This window comes from Lissotriton helveticus, chromosome 8 (genome assembly GCF_964261635.1).
Source record: "Lissotriton helveticus chromosome 8, aLisHel1.1, whole genome shotgun sequence".
Lineage (NCBI taxonomy): Eukaryota > Metazoa > Chordata > Amphibia > Caudata > Salamandridae > Lissotriton > Lissotriton helveticus.
The window spans coordinates 1,658,917,245-1,658,937,321 of NC_136069.1; the positions used below are offsets into that span (position 1 = coordinate 1,658,917,245).

A 20,077-nucleotide genomic window follows, 5' to 3' on the forward strand; every position below is an offset into this window, starting at 1 on the left:
TCTGCTGACAGACACCATCCCTGTGATTTTAGCAATTCCTAGGGGGGCGCAAATTGCGACCTATCTCATTAAGATTAATGAAGTAGATCGATTTGCGATCCCGTAGGAATCGCTAAATGAAACTTTTGGAGTTTCATACATTTGGAATAGTGATTACCTAATTGCGGTTCGCAGAAAATCTCAATTAGGTAATTGCTATTCCTAATGTTGATACATATTGCCCCTAATTGTTTAAAGATGTTAAAAATGTTCCTCTTTAATTGCCAGAGAAAAGGATCACAAATGTTTTCGGTTCTCCAAAGAAAACGGACGAAAGCTGTGTTCTGTAACAGATTCCACATCGAATAGTAGGGTGGGATCGATATATCTACCACTTTCAAATCACTCAGAAATAAACTTCAATGTTTAATATTCGGATTATTTATGCCTAATAAAAAATAATCATGGGCAGATTTAGAGTATGGCAGCTAATCTGCCATTCCGCCAGGGCAGCGAAGAGGCTGTATTCCGCTAGCATGGTGGAAGATCAACCATCATACACGGGTCAGACAGGCAGGCTTTTTGTCTTCAGCAAAGCCTCCGTGGAGGTGACTCAGTTGAAGACAATGAGATTTTCCTGAATTAGAGCCACTTTTTATTTTCCTGCTCAGCAAAGCTTTCTGTTCTTGACAAACAACATTCCGATGCAGGAATTTGTTACTGAGAAACAGAAAAGAATTGTGTTTTTTCCCAGTGTGTGGGGGGAATGTCTTTTGTTACCAACATGCTGTCCCGAGCAGGTAAAAAGCACTTTGGTCATCGCACTAACTGAGGAAGACGATCTGGAGTACTTTGACTGATGGCTGTAAATCCTATGGGCGGTTGAACCATGGTGCGATCCCACAACTCTAACCAGAGTGAGGCAACCCAAGTTTGGTGGATGGCACATCTGTCACCTTTTTGATGGACTACGCAGCCGGTGACCATCTGGGCTGCAACATTCATGGATAGAAGCTTTTGAGGTGTGAAATACCTGTGAGAATCCCCTATGAATGATGAGGGTGTCAAGTTTGAAATGGTGCAGGGGGAAAAAGTAAGGAAGAGCTGTTAAAGTGTCTCCTGGCGGACAAAAGATTTCATTCTTATTACCTGCGATTAGGTATTAATAAAAAGGGCATGGATTGGTTCACCCCTTATAGAAGGTTAAAGATCATTAGTAGGTATGCAACAACAACGTCCTCGAGAAGTAGCACTTTAGAATCATACATCCAACCAATAGAGTTAATCAATAGATTACAGAACAATTCATGAAAAAAGAAATGACCACGACTTTTTAACATGCTATTCATCAACATCTAACCAGGCTCGAAGGGAGAGCCCAGTGTGAAAGGTGAACACACAGTGTGAGTTTGAGCTTTACATATAAAATTGCAGTGTGTTCTGTTATAAATGTCAGTAAAGTTTATATTGTGCATCCGGCATTTATCTGAATTTGGTTTGTCCTTGTTGCCTTATGCATCAAACACTTACGATGCCTATGCAGCAAAGACAAACCAAATTCATATCCAGCAAGGTGATTTATAGAGCATATCACTCGATCGGCTTTCCTAATCCAAAGTGACATCTCTTGTGAACATTGTTGTATACACCCCATATGTAAAACACTGCTAACTGCTGCCACATCAGGTCGGACCCTCCAGATAGCTACATATGCTGCTATGTGGACATCACTTTGGGACTTTATCAAAGAGTAGGACAGCACCAAAGAAAATATAATACAACCATCAGATAATCATTTTTTTAAAACCTAGAAAATCTTCATTCTCTGTTTTTCAAGAATGCTTTAGTGTAACGTAACATTTGGTATGGTTTGCTGTCGCTTGTATTTAGGCCATTGTCTTTGCTTCAAACCAAGAAGTAAACCTTCTGGAGACGAAAGGACTCTCTTAAATTTACAAGATATCCTGGGCTCCTCTCTTTTCTAAGAGAGGAGGCTAACAGAAGCCTAGGATACTCGCTAATATCAGCGTTACTCTTGCGAATCCCCCACATTTATAAGCGCCTTCTCCAAGACTGTACAAATGCAGTGAACTAACTGATTCATGTGGTAAAGCTAAAGTAAGGTGCATATTTAGGAAGGCTCTTACCTACATAAGAGGCATGGGAAGGTGGGAGTAAGGAATATGGGGAGACAGGTGTAGAACCAGGAGCATCAATACACATCAGGGCTTGGTCGACACAACAAAATGTATGCAGGACAATTTACGATTGTGTGCATTTGGACTATCTCAAAAGGTATGCATTTCTAAGCTACACAGCGGATGGGGAGGAGAGTGCCTACATGAGTGATTTCACTAGCCTCCAAGTATATTTGCTGAAGTGGACCTTTCCTCCGGCTTCCTTAGTCCCAAAGCTGTTAAAAACGTGTGGTTATCCTGAGGTCGGTTAGCTTTCAAATCCCTCAGCACAATGTATCCTATGTTCTGTGCACAAGAATATTCAGGCAATGGTGTGTCCTACATTTATCAGCTGCCATTGCCTTACATCCATTTTCAAAGATTCAAAGGTTGTTGAACAGATTCAGGATTTTTCAGCCAATCATTACCCTGGCAATGCCAGACTAACGCTGTAGCATTTGATATTCAAATTTTCATCATAATGACATAGATGATATTACGCGGCCAACCTCCAGGACACTTTAAAAGCTGTTCACCAATGTAATTTCATTGCAGAGGCAGGTCTTCTATGTAAAATGCACAGAGCATTGCAAACAAAGCTTATAAAAGAGCTTATCGGACTTGAGCAAGTGCATAAACATACATAGTCACCAAAACTTTGGAGGAAAATCCCCATGGTTCGCAGCCACATCAGAACTCTAGAATCGGATTGAGCAGCATATTTATAGGCTAAACTAGATAATATTATACATGGAAAAATAAATCTGGCAAATTGCTGGCCAATCTCTTACAAATATGCCACGTCAAAAGCATAATAGCTGAAGTACAGTCGAAGGATGTACGAACACACACCTGTGACTCAGAGAGAGCCAGATGTCTTCACATGTTTTGCTCACAACTCTATACAAAGGAGTCCAGTGACTTGTTATGTTATGTTATGTTATAATCTATTTATAAAGCGCACTTCGGCCAAGGTTTCATGGCGCTGTTTCGAGCTGTTCTGAGTTGACTGCAGTAGGACTAGTTTACTCATGTGCCTGTATGAACAGCCATGTCTTGAGCTGCTTTCTAAATTGAAGCAGATCGGGACAGGAACGGATCTCCCATGGGAGTGAGTTCCAGAGTTGGGGCGCCAGATAACCGAAGCGACACCCGCCATGCCGCTTACGTTTAAACTTTGCGCTTACCAACATATTTTGGTGCTTAGAACGGAGGTCACGAGTTGGAATGTATCTCAAGATCAGATTGAAAATAAAAATAGGACTATAACGATTAAGGGACTTAAATGTGAGACAAGCCGTTTTGAAAGTGGCCCGTTGAAGCAGTGGGAGCCAGTGTAGCTTTTTTATTAGGGGTCTAGCCGATTGCCGCTTAGGCTGCTGATAAATCAGTCGAGCCGCCTGGTTCTGTACAAGCTGGAGCCTCTTGATCTGATAAGAGGGAAGGCCGAGGTGGATTGAATATGCATAGTCTAGATGGGACAAGACTAGGCCAATCACGACTTGTATCAGTGCTGCCTGGGTGAGCAAGTGATGTATCTTCTGGATCTTCCGCAATTGAAAGAAACATTTAGAAACCACTGTGCCCACTTGGCCGTTTAGGGACAGATCTCTATCAATAGTCACCCCCAGGCTTTTTACGGAAGAGGAGGGTTTGGGGAAGGGCCCTAGTTCTGCCGGCCAATAGTGAGGGCCCCAGGAGGTGCGACTGTCTCCCATCAGCAGTACCTCCGTCTTTCCGGGGTTCAGCTTCAGATGGTTATGATCCATCCAATGGCGGATGAACACCATAGTATCCTGAAAGTTGGTAACAGATTCAGTGGAATTGTCTATGGTGAAGGAAAGCTGCAGATCATCTGCGTAGTTAAATGTTGTTACTTTCCTCTGTTTTAAAGCTTTGATCAGGGGGAGTAGATAGATGTTGAACAGGTGTGGGGACAAGGAGGAGCCCTGGGGAACCCCACATGTGATATTCAGTCCCGACGCTGTAAAGTTAGCCAGGCGAACGGCCTGTGTTCGGTCTTCCAGAAAGGAGGTGACCCAACTCAGGGCCTTGCCCTGAAATCCTGCGCGTTCGACACGGTCCACCAAGATCTTATGGTCCACCGTGTCGAACGCGGCTGACAGATCCAAAAGCACCAAGGCCTGAGGAGTTCCAATGTCAGCCTCCCTACGGAGCTCGTCCAGAACTGCCAAGATGACCATCTCAGTTGAATGGCCTGGACGAAAGCCGGCTTGATGGGAGTCCAAATGTCCAGACTGTTCTATGAAGGTGGACATGGATTTTGTGACATGTGCCTCCAAGACCTTAGCTAAATATGGAAGCAAGGAGATGGGGCGATAATTAGATGGTTCTGACATGTTGGCGCCGACCTTTTTTATCAAAGGGACCACTGTGGCGTCCTTAAATGATTTTGGGACGCAACCTTGAGTAAGTGATGCGTTTAATAAAGATAGAGCAGGTCGAGGAATAGTGGAGAAGACTTCCCTCATAATGTGCGGGGGACAGCAATCCCGGGGAGATCCAGATTTGACTTTGGACAGCAAGGAGATGAACAATTCATAATCGATCGTAGGAAAACTATCCATAGTACAGGTATTCCTGAAGGAGTCAGGTGGATTCACGACTGATGGGGCGCAGACAATGCTAGCTTTAATTGCTGCAATCTTTTCTAGAAAGAATGTGTTCAATTTATCACATAATTCCAGTGTGGGAGTTGGTTTAGATGACACTCTATCAGGGTTGGATAATTCATCCACAATCGAAAAAATCTCTCTCGATTTATTGGTGGACGTTAAGATCTTGGAGGAGAAATATTCTACCTTGGCTGCCTTAATAGCTTTATTGTATTTTACCTGCTCTTGTTTATAGAGGAGCTTGTCTCCTGGGTCATAGCGGGCTCTCCATTTCCTCTCCTTCTGGCGGAGTAATAATTTCATCTCCTTTAGTTCGGTCGAGAACCATTTATGAGCTTCCGCCTTTCGGTTTATCTTAATTTTTTTGGGAGGGGCAAAGTGATCGCTTGCTGATTTTAACCACCAGGAGATTAGAGTGTCTGAAAAATCCACATTCTGGGCCAGGCTAGGTGTTGAGCTGGCCAAGAAGTTCGTGAACTCAGGTATATCAATGGATTTCCAACATCTAACTGTCCCACCCTCTGCCAGAGGGGATTTAGCCCTGATGGCTAGAGTGAGATGGAATGTCACCAGAAAATGGTCAGACCATATGCATGGCAATACCTTCAAGGCGGAAATGATTGGATGTGTCGTCCAAACCTGGTCCAATATGTGGTCCTTGTTGTGTGTTGGCACAGTAATATGTTGTGTGAGATTAAAATTCGTTAAAAGGTTAGTGAATTCAAGTGAGTGAGGACCACCACTTTGATCACCAAACCAGAAGTTAAAATCGCCAATCAGCAAAATGTTGGTATATTTGATTGCTAGGTTGGCTATCTGTTCACTCAAGGCAATGGGGAAGAGAGGCATGGACTGAGGGGGCCTATAGACGACTACGCAGATCAATGATGTGTGATCCGACTCGAGTTTAATCACTAATTTATCTGCGACAGCTAAGTTAAGGGAGTCGATCGATATAAAATCATGTTTGCGGCGGATAATAGCGGCCACTCCTCCTCCAGTTTTTCCTAATGGGCGGTCGGTTTGAAGTATGTAATAATCTGTGGGGAGAGCGGCCAGTATATCAGGAGCAGAGTCGGGGGTTATCCATGTTTCAGTTAGAAACAGGATATCAGGCGAGTCAGTGGAGAGCAATGTAAAAATCTCCAGTTGGTGTTTGACTAAGGAGCGAGTATTTAGATAAGAGACCCAAAAATTCGTATGTTTGTGAGGAGTGGTTACCTTGTTGTTCCTTAGAACACATTGTATTTCCGGGAATCTGTCACGATGCTGCTGTAGTCCCAGCTTATCAAGGCGGTCCCTTGTGACTTTATCTAATAGTTGGTGCGCTCCATGTAGGCTGCGTAAATCTACTGCGGTGTATTTCAATAAATGCGCAGAGTATGGTGCCCCTTGCCCCGTGCTGGCGCGGACGGGAGCAGACGGGCTTGCCTTTGGCGCGCCTTCGGCGCGCCCTCGGCGCGCCCGCTGCGCCCGTCCGCTGCGCTCCCTGTAGGGGGGGGCATTTTGTAGTTGTGGGTGAGGGAGGGGCCGAGCACTGGACCGCTCACAATTTTCAGCAGCAAGATGGCGGGCGCTAAAGCCAGTCACACCCCTGTCAGCGTTTACTCGGCTGCGAAGGGGATAGATAACCTAATCGGGTAAGTGAAGCGCTCGAGAATGTCAGGTGGTTCCTAGCATTCAGGAAGGATAAATGCACTAGTGGAAGCAAGTGCAATGCAATGTAACCATAGTATTTTTAAAAAAGCGGCGATATCTCACTTGAAAGCTTGTGCTACCTATCTAATGGGAGCCACATTACCCAAGCTGAAACAGGCAGACAGGTAGTGCCTTAACAAACCCATAACTAAAAAGGGGATTCTCCCGGTGATAGCTAAAGCATGCCGCTTGGTAATACTAGGCCCAGATGGCTTCACAACTGCCCATTACAAATGTTTAGCATCCTTACTCCTCCCCCTACTTCACGTCTATCAAGAGATGCTTCAGGATGGCCAGATGACCCCCTGAATGCCCAAGTCCACCATATCGCTGATCCACAGAGCAGGCAAGAAGCCAAGGGCATGTGACTCAAACCAACCGATCTACTTCCACAAGATTGAACCAAAAATCTTTACCAAAATTACGACACTGAGATTACAGATGTTGACCGGCAAATTGGTGCATACTGATCAGTCAGGCTTCATTCAAGAACAGCAGGTGGGTGACAATACTAAAAAGGCCAGACATCTTTTAGATATAGAAGCCATAGGGTCCAAACAGTCTATCCTGGTCACCCTGGATGCTGAAAAAGCATTTGACAGGGTTGACTGGAACTTTATGGTGGACACATTGAGGATAATAGGGTTGGAAGATCACTTTCTTGTCTGGCTTCTTGCGAGGCACTGTAACTCTAGCACCAGAGTAAGAATTATTGGGCTCCACTCACAATCGATTAACATCACTAGAGACACGAGACGGGGTGCCACTATCCCTCTACCGCTATTCCCGAACTGTTGAGCCCTTTGCTGAGTGTATTTGAGCACACCCCCATAACAAGGGCACCAAAAACCCAGGAAATAAAAATTACCCTGTTTACAGATGGTATGCTTCTTTCGATCACAAACCCCTAAGGCTCGTTCTCTACGGTATTAGAGGAGCTGACCACATACCATATTTCTAATGCAAAAATCCCGAACATCTCCAGTACTAAAACTGTAGTTGAACAACTGCGGAGGTTAACCCCACTGCGATGGGAGGTTGGCCACATCACCTAACTTGGCCTGGCTTTGCCTTGTTTCATGTACAAAACCAAGGAAAAGGTTTACAATGACGCAAAAGATGGGTTAAGGTCAAACTTAACAGCTGGAAATATAAGACGCTTCCAGTACTAGACCAAATAGAAGCCTACAAAATGTCAATTTTTCTCAAGATTCTATATATCTTCCAGGTACTGACAATTCACATATCCAGGGACTATATGAATGACGTCCAGTCAATGCTCTATTCCTATATTTGGATATGCAAAAGAGAATGGCTCACCAGAAGACAAGTGTTCACTGTGTTCACTCCAAGGGGGATTGGTAGTCCCTGCCCTAGCCCACTACTATGAGGCAGCTCACCTCCCAATTTTGATTCACAAGACACATAGGGAGAATGAGAAGAGATGATGTATAATTAATCGCACAATGGTGGCAGGACCACTCTGGGAGGTATCCTGGCAACCCAATGCGCAGTGGAACAAAACACTTTACATATCCCCAGTCACATGGGCCTTGCCGGCTGTATGAAATAAATACAAGATCACTTTGTTCCCATCCCCTGCCACTCCCTGTGGGGAACTCAAAAGAGCATTCCAGGGTTGTCTAGGACTCCCTTTTCCAAATGGCTGGAGGGTGGATGCAAAAACCTTAGGGATATGTTTGATAATGATGACATTCAAGCAACTTAAAGGCGAATATGCCCTTCCCGAGACAGAGTGCTTACATTATATGCAACTGTGCCACTGGTTGCTCAATCCAAAAATTAAGCAGGGAGTGAATAGAGCCTTCACCCCATTCAAAGAATATCTCTTACACTGCACAGGGGACAAATATAATTACAAAAAGGGGGTGGTGATGGACAGAGTATCTGAGTTAATCAGAACACTCCTACCCAGTCAACAGATCAGGGCTTGATCCATCACCGTTTTTTAGCTCATTGCACCATCCCAGTTCAGAACCTGGCTATATGCAAATTAGTCTGTCCCTGGCCCAGTGCATCATGGGAACAGGGCAGACCAAACTACCAAGCCAATTCTTTACTGGAAAGGAAACAAGCTTCCGAGGACAAATATGTCACCTCAAAAATCTATCTTAAATAAGAGATGGGGAGACTGCACATTTACATTCCAACATTTCCGGGAAAGGGAATTGGGCACAACATTAGATCAAGGACAGTACATAGAGAGATAATGGAACAGGCCAATAGGGAATGTAGTGGATCCTGGTATGGAAACATTCTCCGAAGCTGCAAGAGGCGAAGAAAGAGAATTTACCAAACAATGGGGCTGCCTACTTGAATTGTTTAGCACCAAACTCACGCGCCCGAGAGACTTCGAGCATTAAAGAGTCTAGATATCTATAAACGAGACGACTAGTAATCAACAATTTGTCAGCTATCAAATGATGTATTGAGCTCCTGATTGGTATAAATCTCGGAAAATGGGGGTGGGACAACTAAAGCTCTACTGAGATCAACAATAAGGGCAGCAGGCAGGTATGGGAGGGGGTTGGGAAAAGAGTTCACAAAAAAATTGTCTTGGTCTATACAGCTTGCATTGATGATTATAAATTCCAAATACAAATTTCCAGCAAAGGGAGGTTGGTCATGTGATGTGAACTATCTTGTGGATAATCAGCTCTTTGTGGAGGTTTTCTGTTGCTAAGAAAAGCAAGGCGGTGCAAAAGAGGAATCTGTCCAGATAGATAGTCCTCTGCAGGAAAACCTCTGTGCACTGGCCAAGATGTAGTCCCCTAAAGGACTGTAGGCTCATGCCACAAGACCGCTACAATGACTCTGCACAAGGAGTGCCCATTCTGGACATCTGTCTGGCTGAAATGCGGGCTACAGTGCATATGTTCACAAAACACTCCTGACCAGAGGGCATGGTCACTTTGGCTGCTCGGTCTGGCAGGACTTTTTGGTCTGATTCCTCTCCACGCACCCTTCATCTTGTGAGGTACTTCTGATGGTGAGGAACCTGTGGTTAGAAGTATCCATCAGAAGAAACTCAACACACTACCTCAGAAATATTGTCTACTCATCTTGTCTTGAGGGTGCAGAAACAGAGTTACATGAAAATGTCAGCGCACAGGGGTGACAGTTATATGTGGCTCTGCTCCATCACTTCTGGGGCAGTACAGAGTCATTGTGGAGCTGCACAGCACCGCCTACCAGCGCACAGGAGTATTGCTGAATAATTCTCTGGATCCAGTCTGGCACCTGGGGATAATTCTAGAGTTGAGGAATCTGTGGTCATGTTGAGTGTCTTCCACAAGGAGCATTAGCAAAGGTAAATAACTTCTTCATCTGGACACATGCCTCCTGAAAGGTTAAGCTTTTATAGACATGCCATTGAAGAGTTGAATGTTTTTGCGGAATTCTGAAGGTTATGCATACGGTTCCTTTAAAGAGGCAGTAGATGGCATTATCTGTCTTTTGGATCCCCTCTCAGCTTTCTTTGTCTTTGTTACTGAACTTGAAGTTGTAGCGAGTAAAGGAAGGGGTACATATCCTAAATGTTTGTGGTTTTTAGTGGCTTGCTCCTTTTTTCTGAGGAAGCTGGGTGCACCTTAACTTTCTGAGAGTTCTGTTGCTTGACAGTTCCTGGAAAGTTCAGATTGCCATTTGCACATTGCATCGTGGTATGATGTGACCTAAATTTGACTTTGCCTTAATTTATGGTTTCCCGATTAGAGCCTCTGCACAGTTGTGATGGGAAGTTATTGACTCTCAAGACTGCTTTTCTGGAGACAAAAAATTAATCCAAAAAGGTCACGTGTATGATGTTGGCAGATCTACCATCCTCACTTTCCTCTAGCGACAGAGTAACTTTGAGGTGAAATAGTCTATGTTGCAGACTTAGATTATAATTTCACATGACTCAATCAGTCCAATTTCCACGTTCTTTCTTCTTCTTCAACTATCTAAACTGAGAAGGGACCACATCTGACGAGTATAAAATGGGCAGGCATCTACTCTTTGCTCATGGTATTCCTTCCAATGGTGTAAATGTTCTGAGACAGACTTTGCATTAGGTTACGGGAGGCTAAGAAGCGACCAGTGAGGCTCCTTCTCTAGGAATTATTGCACATTGGCTGAGTGGCCAATCTGCCACTGCTGTTTCATTAGAGGAGATATGTATTATAAGAAAGTTACATACTTTGTTCCATCTTTATATTAATTATTTCTCAAACCTTTCTTCTTTCATGGACCTCAAATCTTCTGAAGCCCATATTGAAAAGTTAAGGGAAACTGAGAGACTTGGACAGGGCGGTAGCATTTATGCAACAGCGCAGTGGCACTATTCATGTTGTGGCACTGTGTATTATTGTTTTTCAGAGTTCCATATAGCTTGGTTATTTCAAGGATAAAGTATTTGAAGACAGAACACAGAACCAGCCTTTTAGTTTACTGGGAAGCCAGATTCAAAACTTCTGTTTAGCATCTCTAAATACATTTGGCCAAATATGTGCAGTAATTTCCTGCCTCTTTCATAACCTTCTTTAGGTTCAGGTATATTCCAATAGATAGTAAGTGAATAGTAAGTTAACTGTTCATTTCCGAATGAATATCATCATTACACAATGTTGCAATTATGGCTCTAGTTAGTACAACCATTTCTCCTCTAATTTGTGTTATTGACATTCTATAGTAGGTAACTAGGCCTTAATATTGGTGATATTTAAAGAGGCTCCTTTGTCAACAAAGGACTCTGTTATCTTGATTGCTTAACAACTTAAATTTCCAGTCTCAACTGAACAGAGTCATTATGAGAAGTTTCTTATTCCCCCAAGTGGCTACCCTCTGTGGTACGAGTGAGCGGGTTCACATGCAGATTGTACAAGTGGGTGCTCTAATGGCCAATAGCCTGATTTAGAGAGAAACCTCAATAAAGATCTGCTGTGAGGGGGGATTTTCTGCATTCCCATCTCACTGCATATCCTCCCAGTAGTGTTTGGTGGATGACGAATGTCTTGTCATTGGAAACTCGACCAGCTCCTCTGTCTTCTGGACCAATGTGCAGATAAACCTCTGCCAGAAATTGTGAGAATTCATCCACCTGACTAGAGTGGCTGTGCCCTCACCTTGTCTGGAGTTATCTCCTTGAAATAGCACTACAGAAATGTGACAAACTTAAGCAAGTCAAGTAGAGGGTTACACATAAATTTAGAAAACTACACCAGCATTTTAGTTAAATTTGATATGTAGGAACTTATGATGTACCTTGACTTTGGGATAAGATTTACTCTGCTCACATTTGATTGTAGAAATTCCATTACAGGTTTTGGTGGATTTTCCAACAATGACCCTCTACAAAGCAGCTCCTTACTGGCCGATAACTGCTGTTTTGGTAGAATAACCTGTGGTGTCCTAGCTGAGAACTCTGTGTGATGGCTTGAAAGAGGCAAGATATTCACCACAATGGAGGTTGAACATTTCCACCATCAAAATCGATTCATCGTTTTTCGGTGCCGGGCATATAAAGGAAATACATGGTTTTCCACTGAACTTCTATTATCTAATAGAGTGCCTTCTGCCAATCCATTCAGAAAAATGCACAGTTTTTACTTTTCGTATTTTGCACCAGAGCATTCAGTACTTACAGCCTGATTCATCAAGCTGATTTGCGCTTGCAAAGGGCCAGATTCTGAGAATCTGGCCCTTTGCGAGTGCGATTTTTGCATTTGGGATTCATCATCCCAAATGCAAAAATCTCTATTACCGAAATCGCATATTTGCGAGGAATTGGATTTAAGGAATCTCTAATAGAGATTCCTTAAATGCAATTCATCAACCAATTAGAAATTGCGAAATCGCAATAGTTGGTCGCAATTTACCACCAAGTCTGACTTGGTGGTAAATTGCGAAAATAATGTAAAAAGCACTTTAGTGCATTTTTTTCTTTTGCATGTTACACACACACATGTCCTTTGGACATGTGTGTGCGCAACACCTGTTCAAATGTGCATTTAAGGGGTGCTACAGGGTGTCCTTTGGACACCCCTGGCACCCTTTAAATCGCTATCTTATTTGCGAGTAGCAAATTGCTAATCGCAAATAAGGAATACTCCCCATTCATTCCTATGGGCCTTTTGGTCCATAGGAATGAATGGGGAGTTATTCCTTATTTGCGAGTAGCAATTTGCTACTCGCAAATAAGGAATGTGTAGGAATCGCTATTTATTTAGCAATTCCTACATGAATACCGTTTTGCGTGTCCTTAATAGCGATTCGCTATGAATCGCTATTAGGGCCACGCAAAACGTTGATGAATCAGGCTGTATGTCATTCTGGTGAAATGACAGTTTATTAGGTCTCGGCCTGCATATTTCTATTAGGACACATTGTCAGAATTCCAAGAGGGAAGCAATCGAACGAGTGCCTGGTTCACTCGCTTCACTGATGCCACTCCCGATATAGTTGAAGGGGGGTGGGACTTTTCATTTTTACAGCTACTCCTTTGCGCTTGAGTCTGCAGGACTGCCCTCTCAAGGTTGTGCGTGTCTACGTGCCGGCACAAGACCACTGGGTATCCAAAGTCTACAATTCCCTATCCCCTGCCTCACGTGCTGCCGGTGCCCTGCCGGCGTCTTTCGCTGCCACAGCTAATGGACCCCTCCACTCCGGGGAGAGGTGTCCTCGTCCGTGACAGACGCGCACATCCAAGCACACCAAAAATGAATTATTGCAAACGTGTCGATTGAAATACGGTATTTCTGTCTTCCTCATCTTCTCATAACACAAACCACAAAAGGACGTTACAAAAGCAGAGGTTCACGGTCGTTTGATTCTCAGCTCCGCCCCTCCCTTGACAAATGGATGCTTCCGTCCCGCCCCTTTGCAGGACTTTTTGGCTGCTAAGCTTTAGTTCTTAGAGAAGCTGAGGGAACAGCCGGGGTGGCAGGAGAGCAGGAGAGTTGAGAACTGCGAGGGTCGCCGGGGACACTGGGACATGTAGGCTGCGCATTCATCCTTTGCCTGCTGCAGGGCCATACTTCGGCTCTTTCTGGAGCTGCTCGGCTCCGCTCGCCTCCCCATCTTCCCTTTGCCCGCAGCCCTCCTCCGTCCCGCTCTCGCCTCCCCCTTCCCTCTGCCCGCAACCCTCCTCCGTCCTACTCTCGCCTTGAAGCGAAGTTTGAGGGCACCAACGCAGACAAGTTGGCAGTGCAGTTGAAAGGGAACTCCTGCAGATGGAGGATTAGAACACCGGGGGCTGGGTGTATAGCGGAGACAGAAGGCACTGTGGAGAAGAGTGCAGTATGGGGATGTATTGGGTGCGTACACTGAGGTGCTGTGCGTAGAAATGCACTACGTGGGTACCGTAGGAACTGGGGTTGCAGTCAGGGATTCCTTTTTGGAGGTCTGCGGCGTGGGCAGTGAGTGGGCAAGATACAGCCTGCACGTTAGAGCTAAAGGTGGCGTACCAGTCTTTGAATCCCATAAAGAAAGCGGCTCAAGAAAAGGTATAAACTAAATACTCACATCTCCCATCCATAAGCTTGCCATGTTTCCCACGCCCCGGGACCGTTCCCCCGCCTACTTAGGGACTCCGACACTTTCTTACTGGCCAGAATGTGCCTCTCGGTAACGGCTCACACAGTCAGAGAACATTCTGCAGCTCTTACGAACAACTAGAGCGCTAACTGCTTTACTCAACTGTGTCAGCGTATGGCGACATGTTGCTGTGCCTTACGCCCCAAGCTTCAGCAGCCTGCACTTTCTTACGAAGTGGGACTGTGGGAGGCATGAGTCTGGGTGTAAAAACGGCTCTTGTTGAAGCAGCTTTGTAATGCAGATATCGCGTACTTTGGCTCTTTCTGGAGCTGCTCGGCTCCGCTAGCCTCCCCCCCTTCCCTATGCCCGCAGCCTTCCTCCGTCCCGCTCTCGCCTCCCCCTTCCCTGTGCCCGCAGCCCTCTTCCGTCCCGCTCTCGCCTCCCCCTTCTCTCTGCCCACAGCCCTCCTCCGTCCCACTCTCGCCTCCCCCTTCCCTCTGCCCGCAGCCCTCGTTCTGCTTGCTTTTCTGCATCCCCGTTCCCTCATTGTGCTTGCTTTTCTGCCCCCCCATTCCCTCGTTGTGCTCGCTTTTCTGCCCCGTTCCCTCGTGCTTGCTTTTCTGCCCCCTGTTCCCTCGTTGTGCTTGCTTTTCTGCCCCCCCTGTTCCCTCATTGTGCTTGCTTTTCTGACCCCTGTTCCCTCGTTGTGCTTGCTTTTCTGCCCCTGTTCCCACGTTGTGCTTGCTTTTCTGCCCCTGTTCCCTCGTTGTGCTTGCTTTTCTGCCCCTGTTCCCTCGTTGTGCTTGCTTTTCTGCCCCCCGTTCCCTCGTTGTGCTTGCTTTTCTGCCCCCCCCCGTTCCCTTGTTGTGCTTGCTTTTCTGCCCCCGTTCCCTTGTTGTGCTTGCTTTTCTGCCCCCCCTGTTCCCTCGTGCTTGCTTTTCTGCCCCCTGTTCCCTCATTGTGCTTGCTTTTTTGCCACCCGTTCCTCGTTGTGCTTGCTTTTCTGCCCCCTGTTTCCTCGTGCTTGCTTTTCTGCCCCCCGTTCCCTCGTTGTGCTTGCTTTTCTGCCCCCTGTTCCCACGTTGTGCTTGCTTTTCTGCCCCCGTTCCCTCGTTGTGCTTGCTTTTCTGCCCCCCGTTCCCTCGTGCTTGCTTTTCTGCCCCCTGTTCCCTCGTTGTGCTTGCTTTTCTGCCCCCGTTCCCTCGTTGTGCTTGCTTTCCTCCCCCGGTTCTCTCATTGTGCTTGCTTTTCTGCCCCCCCTGTTCCCTCGTTGTGCTTGCTTTTCTGCCCCCCTTCCCTCGTTGTGCTTGCTTTTCTGCCCCCCTGTTCCCTTGTTGTGCTTGCTTTTCTGCCCCCCTGTTCCCTCGTTGTGCTTGCTTTTCTGCCCCCCTGTTCCCACGTTGTGCTTGCTTTTCTGCCCCCCGTTCCCTCGTTGTGCTTGCTTTTCTGCCCCCCGTTCCCTCGTGCTTGCTTTTCTGCCCCCTGTTCCCTCGTTGTGCTTGCTTTTCTGCCCCCCCTGTTCCCTCATTGTGCTTGCTTTTCTGACCCCTGTTCCCTCGTTGTGCTTGCTTTTCTGCCCCTGTTCCCACGTTGTGCTTGCTTTTCTGCCCCTGTTCCCTCGTTGTGCTTGCTTTTCTGCCCCTGTTCCCTCGTTGTGCTTGCTTTTCTGCCCCCCGTTCCCTCGTTGTGCTTGCTTTTCTGCCCCCCCCGTTCCCTTGTTGTGCTTGCTTTTCTGCCCCCGTTCCCTTGTTGTGCTTGCTTTTCTGCCCCCCCTATTCCCTCGTGCTTGCTTTTCTGCCCCCTGTTCCCTCATTGTGCTTGCTTTTTTGCCACCCGTTCCTCGTTGTGCTTGCTTTTCTGCCCCCTGTTTCCTCGTGCTTGCTTTTCTGCCCCCCGTTCCCTCGTTGTGCTTGCTTTTCTGCCCCCTGTTCCCACGTTGTGCTTGCTTTTCTGCCCCCCGTTCCCTCGTTGTGCTTGCTTTTCTGCCCCCCGTTCCCTCGTGCTTGCTTTTCTGCCCCCTGTTCCCTCTTTGTGCTTGCTTTTCTGCCCCCGTTCCCTCGTTGTGCTTGCTTTCCTCCCCCGGTTCTCTCATTGTGCTTGCTTTTCTGCCCCCCCTGTTCCCTCGTTGTGCTTGCTTTTCTGCCCCCCTTCCCTCGTTGTGCTTGCTTTTCTGCCCCCCTGTTCCCTTGTTGTGCTTGCTTTTCTGCCCCCCTGTTCCCTCGTTGTGCTTGCTTTTCTGCCCCCCTGTTCCCTCGTTGTGCTTGCTTTTCTGCCCCCCTGTTCCCTCGTTGTGCTTGCTTTTCTGCCCCCCTGTTCCCTCGTTGTGCTTGCTTTTCTGCCCCCGTTCCCTTGTTGTGCTTGCTTTTCTGCCCCCCCCCCTGTTCCCTCATTGTGCTTGCTTTTCTGCCCCCTGTTCCCTCGTTGTGATTGTTTTTTCTGGCCTCTGTGTGTAGCTCTCTCTCTCTCTCTGTGTTGCTCTTTGTGTGTCTCTCTATGTGTGTGTGTGCGGCTCTCTCTCTCTCTCTGTGGCTCTCTGTGTGTGCGGCTGTGTGTGTGTGTGTGTGTTTGTTTATGGCTCTGTCTGTGTGTGTGTGTGTGTGTCTCTGTGTGTGTGTGTGTGGCTCTGTGTGTGTGTGTGTGTGTATGTGTGTGTGGCTCTGTGTGTGTGTGTGTGGCTCTGTGTGTGTGTGTGTGTGTGTGGCTCTGTGTGTGTGTGTGTGTGTGTGGCTCTGTGTATGTGTGTCTCTGTGTGTGTGTGTGTGTGTGTGTGTGTGGCTCTGTGTGTGTGTGTGGCTCTGTGTGTGTGTGTGTGTGTGTGTGTGTCTCTGTGTGTGTGTGTGTGTGGCTCTGTGTGTGTGTGTGTGCCTCTCTCTGTGTGTGGCTCTGTGTGTGGGACTATGTGTGTGTGTGTGGGGCTCTGTGTGTGTTGGGGGGCTCTGTCTGTGTGTGTGTGTGGGGGGGGCTCTGTCTGTGTGTGTGTGGGGGGGCTCTGTCTGTGTGGGGGGGCTCTGTGTGTGTGTGGCTCTGTCTGTGTGTCTGTGTGTGTGTGTGGCTCTGTCTGTGTGTGTGTGGCTCTGTCTGTGTGTGTGTGGCTCTGTCTGAGTGTGTGTGGCTCTGTCTGTGTGTGGCTCTGTCTGTATGCAGCTCTGTCTGTGTGTGGCTCTGTCTGTGTGTGGCTCTGTGTGTGTGTGGCTCTGTGTGTGTGTGGCTCTCTGTGTGTGTGGCTCTGTGTGTGTGTGTGTGTGTGTGTGTGTGTGTGTGTGTGTGTGTGTGTGTGTGTGGCTCTGTGTCCGCTAATACTCTCTACTACTCTCTAATGCTCACCTATTGCCATTGTAAATGACAATACCATTTATTTATGTTTTTAAAAAAACAAAAAATTTAAAAAAATGCCATTTGCAATGCCAATAGCACTAACTTTAATAAAGCCGAGACCATTGCATTGTAAATGCTTGTCTATTTTCTTGTCAGGCTACAAAGAACATATTTTGACTACTTACCATCGGTAAGCAGCGATGATGGCTCGCCTGTATACTTTACTAGTATCTTTTATAGAACTGTGCCATTTAAAAGGGGCACATGTTTTTGACTTACTTTATCCAATTTATATCCTTATGTATTCATTACTTTTACATTAATTTTCAAGAGCTTGCTAATTGCTTTTAAATTATTTAAATAGAGGATTAGCTTCTTTTTGCTCACTGCTTTTGGGAACCTACTGTTTCCTTCCTCAGGACCTAGTATTTATCTTAAAATATGTGAACAAAGGTAAGATTAACAATATTTTACTAATTATCATTTACAATAGTTTACTAATTATCACCTACCAATGTCTTTTGACGAAGCATTATTCTGACCTCCTCAACAAATAAGATTTGATCAGACCCCAGTTAAGCTGGGGTCAAATATCCTCTTTATACTTAGACTTATCTTCTGTTTGTTCCTTGTAGGTTTCACCAGATGGTCAAGAACAAGTTGCATGTTGTGATACTGATCGAATCCACTGGAGAGAAGGCATTTTCCTCGCCCATGATTGGCTTGCTGAAGCTGGCCAGCAGCGTGGATGTGTATCACTCCTGGAGCGAGGAGACTCTGATGGAGGTCGCGTCCCACCAGCTGCGGATGGCCATCAGCTGTACTAATCCTCAAGGCCCAAGTGAGTTCAGGATTCAAGTCGTTCAAGAACCACATAGTGTAAGGTCCATGCCAAGGCTTCAGTGATTTATCTCTTGGTGTTTTGTGCTGGTCTGTTGCACTCTCTAGAATTAGTATCACTTTCTATTTATGTATTCCTTAATGTTTGCTACATGTGCCCTTAGTGCTTCCTTCATCTGCCGCTCATTGATTTCTGCCAATTCAAAAGCTTTGACTAGGACTAGTTTGGCCCACAACATATTTGTGGTGCCAGGGAGAGGTTTTTAATTGAGCCAAGCTACGTTTCGGATCAGCTTTTTCTCTGGTCAGCCAAACCAATGCTGCCCTGATTTTCATCTGAACGTGAATACTGGCCTCAAATTAGACAACAAAATTCTCAAAAAAGGTTCGGAAAAATAGATATTTATTTGCAGCAGATGACACTGACAATAGGTTAATTGATAGGTCAAATATCCCAGTGCTGAACAAATTAAAAGGGATTCACAATGGAATAACCACCATTGGATGATCTTTCCTAAGGATCCTGGGGTGAGGAATTTCAAAGTAATTTTTTTCACAAGTTTATGACGTGAACAGTTTGTGCCCCATGCATCTTATTTTTTCTCTCCGTTGTTATGCAGATGATTCCCAGCTCTTCATCCTCCTCTTCTCTTTCACCTATCCTAGATGACACTAATTCCTCATGTGTATCGGCAATACACTAATTGATGTCCTCTCATACCCTACCCTGTAACACATATCCAACAAATGTCCTTTTTTTCTGCATCTTCCCTTCATTCGCCTTTTCCCCCTTTTTTGATCTTTTCCCAATTCCCATCTTTCTCTCTGCTCAAAATCTTGGTTTTCTCTCCTCCCAACATATTTCCATCGTTTCTTACTCTTGTTTCTTTCAATTTTACAATCTAAGCAATATTCGCCGATTCCTGGCATTCCAGGTCACTAAAGCTCTCTTTTTCACTCTTGTTCAACTTGTCCTGATCAGGGTTCATCCCCGGTCAGTTCTTTCCCTCCTGTCTACACGTGTTCCTTTACAATCTGTCCACCATTGTCTGCTTTTTAATTGTCGTCCTCCTGTGCTCAACTTTCTCCACACCTCAACGGTTTGTTCTGTTACTCCCCCTGTCCCCAGTTCTGCTTCTTGTCTTTACAGGTGTTCACATTGTCCCCTTACCCCATACCTAACAACCTTGTAACCACTCAATGTTTCTTCTCACCTTTCTGTGATTCACCACACAGTGTGTCCTTCCTTGATTTAGATCTTTTCCTTTTTGTGTTCCTAAGCTGTGGAACTTCCCTCTTTTTTCTGTACACCCCTCCGCCTACTTGCCTTTTTTTGAAGTTCCCTTAGAAACACCTTCTCCTTCATGAGGCATTTTCTACAGTTTCATCAGGGCTGAATCACCTCTCTATGTACATTTATCATGCTGGTATTTAATATGCCACAGTTGATGCTTGCTCAGATATTTTCTGAGCATTGTTAGGGATAAGCCCTAAATAATATAATGGGTCTTATTCACAAAGACATTTACGAATATGAGAAGTATTACCACCTTATTGCTTCATGTGCTCATAAATACCTATGTTATTTGGCTATAAAATGTCAAAATCCCTATTAGTAAAAGTGCAAAGAGCATACAAGGCTTTGTGTTTATTCTAATTGTCTTTGAATATTCCCTGAAAATTCCCATTTGAGTCCCACTGTTGATGTTTTGGGTTACTACTTCACATGCTCCTAGATGCCTTTGTGAATCAGCCTCAACCTCATATACATTATATGGATCATCGAGGCTTTGGCGCAACGGGCCCTTTAAATTTACATGTGACTAAATTTACATGTGTACATTTACTCCTACACTTTATAGTGAAGTTATTACTTCTGACTATTCACCATGTAAA

The 20,077-nt window shown here is 45.6% G+C and overlaps 1 protein-coding gene across 2 annotated transcripts in view; it reads left to right on the plus strand.

Annotated features, from left to right (window-relative positions):
* DNHD1 (dynein heavy chain domain 1) overlaps positions 1 to 20,077 on the plus strand; it is a 659,975-nt gene that overhangs the window by 384,114 nt on the left and 255,784 nt on the right. For both annotated transcript variants that reach the window (XM_078658741.1, XM_078658742.1), the window contains exon 26: positions 17,977 to 18,182. In XM_078658741.1, coding sequence (XP_078514867.1) covers positions 17,977 to 18,182 — 206 coding nt within the window. The remainder of the gene's footprint in view (positions 1 to 17,976; positions 18,183 to 20,077) is intronic.